This window comes from Notechis scutatus, chromosome 1 (assembly GCF_049901735.1).
Source record: "Notechis scutatus isolate UNSWTSFEM ecotype Mainland chromosome 1, rNotScu1.2, whole genome shotgun sequence".
Lineage (NCBI taxonomy): Eukaryota > Metazoa > Chordata > Lepidosauria > Squamata > Elapidae > Notechis > Notechis scutatus.
This window is the reverse complement of record NC_142009.1, coordinates 247,967,847-247,973,221: the sequence shown is the minus strand read 5'-3', so window position 1 is coordinate 247,973,221 and position 5,375 is coordinate 247,967,847. Positions and strand designations below refer to the sequence as shown.

Here is a 5,375-nt window from a genome sequence, read left to right as displayed (position 1 = left end):
TGCCATATGTATATGTATATGATGTATATGTATATGTATATGTATATGTATATATATATGTATATGTGTGTGTGTTATGACTCCCCTTCAAATTCAAGCGAGCAAAACAAAAAGCAGCCGTTTCAGAAGTAATTCAAACAAAACAAAGTTCCACAAGATAACGGCTGGCATAAATCCCAATCCACAGCATAAATCTTTACTCTGTCCGGCAAACCTGTCGTGGCAATAAATCTCAAGCCTCAGAGCTTCTGCTGTAACGTCTTCGCTCTCAATTAGTCACTTTGCTTCTGGCGAATTCTACCAGCTCAGCTGTGTCCTTTTATTCACTTAGGCAAGGTGCTAATTTCCCTAATTATTGGCTCGCTCTCCGCCTTCTTTCTAACTGGGTTTGCCTCCTTAATCTCCTTCTGTTCCTTACGTTTAACCACAAGTTTTCCAAATTCTCATCTCCACTAGAAGACTCTCTCATGCCTTCCCTGTCAGCCATTCCCGGCTGCTGATCAGATAAAGAACCAGAGGAGGTCAAAGGTCCTGACAATTCTAATACTTCAGGTCTGTCTTCCTTTGTTACATCCATCTCCTCATCCTGGTTACTATTCCAATCACTGAGCCATGCCGGCTCATATTTTTCTGCCATGTCCTCCTCACTTGAACTCATATCAGCCACAGGAGCAGAATCCAGACCCGGAGCCACAACATATATGTATATGTATATGTATATGTATATGTATATAAACTTATAACAGTGCTGAAAATGGATTTAGGATCAATCCTCAAACTGAGGGCCATCACAGCATTCCCATAATCACATGGTTCGGATTCAGGTGCTTGCAACTGGCATGCATTTATGGCAGTCAAAATATCCTGCAGTCACACAATCACCATTTGTGATGTTTACACCACCTTTCCACAAGCAAAGTCAACGGGGAATGTGGCATGAAGTTGCAGTCATGTTTCATGTGATGTTTCACTTAATGACTGTGTCTCTGAGTTGACAGAGTTTCCGGTTCCAACTGTGATGTTTAAGTGAGGACTGCCTGTTACGGGACTGCTTCTAAGCTTTTAAGATTTATTTATTTTTCTCCCACAATCGCTTGTTCTATTCCAGGTAAGTGGGCACACTTTGAAATAGGGCATCACTGTCATTTTTATTTTGTAAAGTAAGATGGGATAGGAGAGGCATCTTCGGAGGGAAGAGCCTAGAAAAACTCAAAGTGATGACCAGGACTGTATGATTGAAGCTTTGCCCTTTTCAATATGAAACAAAGGCTTTCAACTGCATGGCTGAAGCCACCAACTTAACAGTTTAAGCACACATCCTCCCTTCCTTCTTCCTCAGATGCCCTGCTGCAAAGCCCAGGAGAAATTATTAGAAATAGTAATAGCACTTACATTTATATACCACTTCACAGTGTTTTACAGTCCTAAGTGGTTTACAGAATCAGCAGATGCCCCCAACAATCTGGATCCTCATTTTACCGACCTCAGAAGGATGGAAGGCTGAGTCAACCTGGAGTTGGTGAGAATCGAATTGCCAAACTGCTGGAAGCCATCAGCCAGCAGAAGTAGCCTGCAGTCCTGCATTCTAACCACTGCGCCACCACAACTCCTTTTTTTTGTGGTATACTAGCTGACCATTTTATTAAAACACACTTTGGTGAGGCAAGCAACCTTAAGACACTCAAGAAAAGGTCTACAGCCACAATGGCACCATAGTGTCTTCTGGGAAAGCTGAGCCTGGCCCATTTAGGAATATTTAAATGCTCTGCCATAATCAGAAATGAGATATTTTTAGGGTGGGTGGAATTCAAAGACGTCATCTTTGTGAAAAACTATGATCACACTGCAATGTTGCTTTTCTTTTCCTTTTATTCTTTGTTGCCTTCCATGTTTTATTTTAATTAAGGAGAAATGGAACTGCTCTTCAGAGTTAATCAAGAGTTAAAACTTACAGTTACAATGAAGGCAACTAGCTTGCATTTCATGCAATGAACATGCATTTCATTACTTCTTCAGCCAAATATTAATTTTCCTTATTCTCAGCCATTGCGTTTGTGGTGCTGTGACTTGAATTCGAAGGCACTCTATGTCATTGTTTCTTCGCTTATCTTCCAACTCAAAACGGCCATTCTTAAATGTTCCTATTTTTTTGAAAATCAGGCATGTTTGCCCCTCTTCCGAATAAACTTTGAGTCTTCCTTCTTCAACATGACCATCATAGAGGATGTCCTTCGCATATTCAGCTGAACCTGTGTAAATCCGGATCTTCTGGGCAATAATTGGATTCCCAAAAACAATGGTGAAAAAGCTATCTGCTTCCACCTCCTTGCCCCAAAAGACACCTTTTCCAGGAGGGCACACATTTTCTGGCGGGTAATTTAAAACGATGGGAATATTTGTGAAACATGAAGCGCTAAGGAAATCTCCTGAGTCTCCCAAATCTTCTTCAAACTCAGGATCGTTGATTGCAGTTTCAAATTCGTGAAATGAAGAAACTCTCCCTATGTGTTGGAAAAGGGAAGGCCGGAAGTTTATGAGAAATTCTTGATTCTGTGACTTATGAAACAGTTCAAAGAGGTAGTTTACAGGCACGTTGCGGTAGAACATCAAGAGGAATCGGGCTAACTTAGTAAGATCAGCATTATGATAGAGCTTCCCTATGGAGCCCAGGGTGGAAAATGCTATTGTGGACCAGTGTCCATCTGTTTCATGTAAGTAACTTTGTATGATGGATACAAAATTGGACGCACAAACAATATCATCTTCTAACATCAAATAATATTGGGACAGATTGGTGCAGAAATTAACTAAATAAGCATAGTCCACATTTTGTTTGGCTGTGTAGGCAATGTTTTTGCGGTCGTCCTGCTGTCCTTCCTTCAAATTCCATAATGGAGGATAACTTGCTGTAGAGCTTTGGATAACAAGTAATCTTTTTTCATTGATATGTTTGCTAAACTTTGCTTTAATTTCTTCGGCAATTTCAACATTTAGCTCAGAATTATCATTGGCAAGGTATATCACTAGGACGATCTTCTTCAGTTCTTCTGGAGAGCAGTGACTGAAAATGGACTCAACTGTCACCAATAAAGGCTGTTCCTTTGTAGACAACAAAGGGTTGTCTTTGTAGATCGATGAGATTCCAATGCTCATGAACCCTGGGGGAAAAAAGAGATAAAACAAGCATCTATAGCAATGATAGAGCATATTCTTTGTCCCAAGCACTTCTTATAGTTTCTTTAGGAAGCTCTGTTAGGTAGGTTCTTTAGTACAAGAATAGATTCCCTTCTCAAATTGTGAATGAGATACAAGAATAGGCTATCATTCTATCTGTCAGTCTGTCTGTCTATCATCTATCTATCTATCTATCTATCTATCTATCTATCTATCTATCTATCTATCTATCTATCTATCTATCTATCTATCATCTATCTATCTATCATCTATCATCTATCTACCGTGTTTCTCAGAAAATAAGGCTGGGCCTTTTTTTTTTTGACCCCTGAAAAAATGGCTAGGCGAGAATCATGAAATCTCACAGAGCCATCAAAACCTGGGAAAATGTAAAAATACTTTGTATCATGAAAGTGTTCTTCCTTAAATGAGCCATGAATTATGTCCCAGGTAGTCAAGGCAAGGCAGGCCTCTAGAGCAGTGATGGATAATCTTTTCTGGACCAAGTGCCCAAAGCTCGCATGTGCCCAAAATGCAATGCGCGTCCCCGTGCATGTGCCCCATGCGGTGGCGCATGAGCACATGACCCCCCATACTGCACACTGCCCCCTGTGCATGCATGTGTGATCCCCACACATGCACCTCACCCCCATGCAATGTGCGGCAGAGACCTGAAGGCCAGCTGGCCGACGGGAGGCATGCACTCATGCGTGTTGGTGCTGAACTTGGGTGACAGCTCGTGTGCCATCACCTCTGGCATGCATGGCTCTAGAGCAGGGGTGTCAAACTCAAGGCCCAGGGGCCAGATCTGGCCCACGGGGTGCTTAAATCTGGCCTGTGGGGCTGCCCTGGAAACAGCAAAGGATCGGCCCACAGTGCCTCGGCCTGGCCCAGACCAACTGGGTATTGATCTCCAACCTGGTGGTGGCTGTTTTTGTTGGTAGAGTGCTGCAGGAGGCTGTTGCAGCTGAAAATTGAGCTCAGGAGGAGCATGCATGGCGCTTCCAAGCTGCATTTATATTGGCAGAGTGCTACAGAAGGCAGTCCCAGCCGAAAATGGAGAGCCCCTCCTGAGCTCTGTTTTTGCTGGCAGTGCTAGCAAAGCAAACTTGCTTGCCCTCCATTGCCTGGGGCAGTGGACAGCTTACACCATCATCCAGGGATCCTGCACATGGCCTGAGAGGGACAATGAGGCTCCTCTGGAGGATAAGGGTTTCTCCTTCCTCCACTGGAGACAATGGATCCCCCGCCCTGCCTGGGCCACCACAGACATGAGTGATGTCAAGGTGGCCATGCCCACCCCGGTCACGCCCGCCCCGGTCACGCCCGCCCCGGCCATGCCCCCCACTCCCCTGAGGTCAAACACAACCCTGATGTGGACCTCAATGAAATTGAGTTTGACACCCTTGCTCTACAGAGTTCTTTATTTCTCTTAACAAATGTTCCAGCCAACAAGCCACCAATGACCGGTAAGGGTTAGAGTTAGGGTTAGGTTGACCAAACTATACAGTACAACCCACCAACTGTTGGGAGTTATTTGGAGTACTAAGAAATTGTAAATTTGTGGAAGTCCCAGGACAGTGAGATGTAATATAAATAATACAATATAAATATAATATAAATGTAATAAAATAAATAAATAAAAAATATGCATGGGCAAACCACCATTCCAGAAATGCATATATGAAAAGAATTGATAAATTTAATAACCATGTTATAGAAAAAGAGCCTATACTTACTCATTTTAGAGGAAGGGGATCCAGCAAGATATTTATATTTAATGGGTAAAGGACCCCAAGCGCTTTCCAGTACACTGAGGTTTAGATTCTCTGGTTTCTTCCAAAAAGGATTCTCTGGAATTATTACCTTTCTTCTTCCTGTAACCTTAAATTTAAAAAAGCATATTTGTTTTCCAGCTACCATTATCTCTATTCAGGGTTGACTGAGTGTTATCAACACCTTTAACTTAGTATGTCAGTCTCTGTATCCTGGAATAGTAGAGGTCAATCCAGTGGTGGTATTCAATTTTTTTTACTACCGGTTCTGTGGTCATGGGCTTGGTGGGCAGGGGAAGGATATACTGCAAAATCTCAATTTCCACCCCACTCCAGGGTAAGGATACTGTAAAATCCCCATTCCCTCCCCACCCCACTAACCTGCTTTCCAGCTCCATTCTCCTGTGCAGGCCAACAAAAGAAGAC

At 42.8% G+C, this 5,375-nt stretch overlaps 1 protein-coding gene across 1 annotated transcript; it reads right to left on the bottom strand.

The window, feature by feature from the left end:
- Nucleotides 1-2,004: 2,004 nt before the first annotated feature.
- Nucleotides 2,005-5,047, bottom strand: LOC113410198 (alpha-1,3-mannosyl-glycoprotein 4-beta-N-acetylglucosaminyltransferase C-like). The gene is made up of 2 exons (XM_026664638.2): nt 4,914-5,047; nt 2,005-3,158 (listed from the first exon to the last, which is right to left on the bottom strand). The coding sequence occupies exons 1-2, from the start codon at nt 4,915-4,917 to the stop codon at nt 2,005-2,007; spliced, it is 1,158 nt and encodes a 385-aa protein (XP_026520423.2). The 5' UTR covers nt 4,918-5,047.
- Between the last annotated feature and the right edge of the window lie 328 nt (nt 5,048-5,375).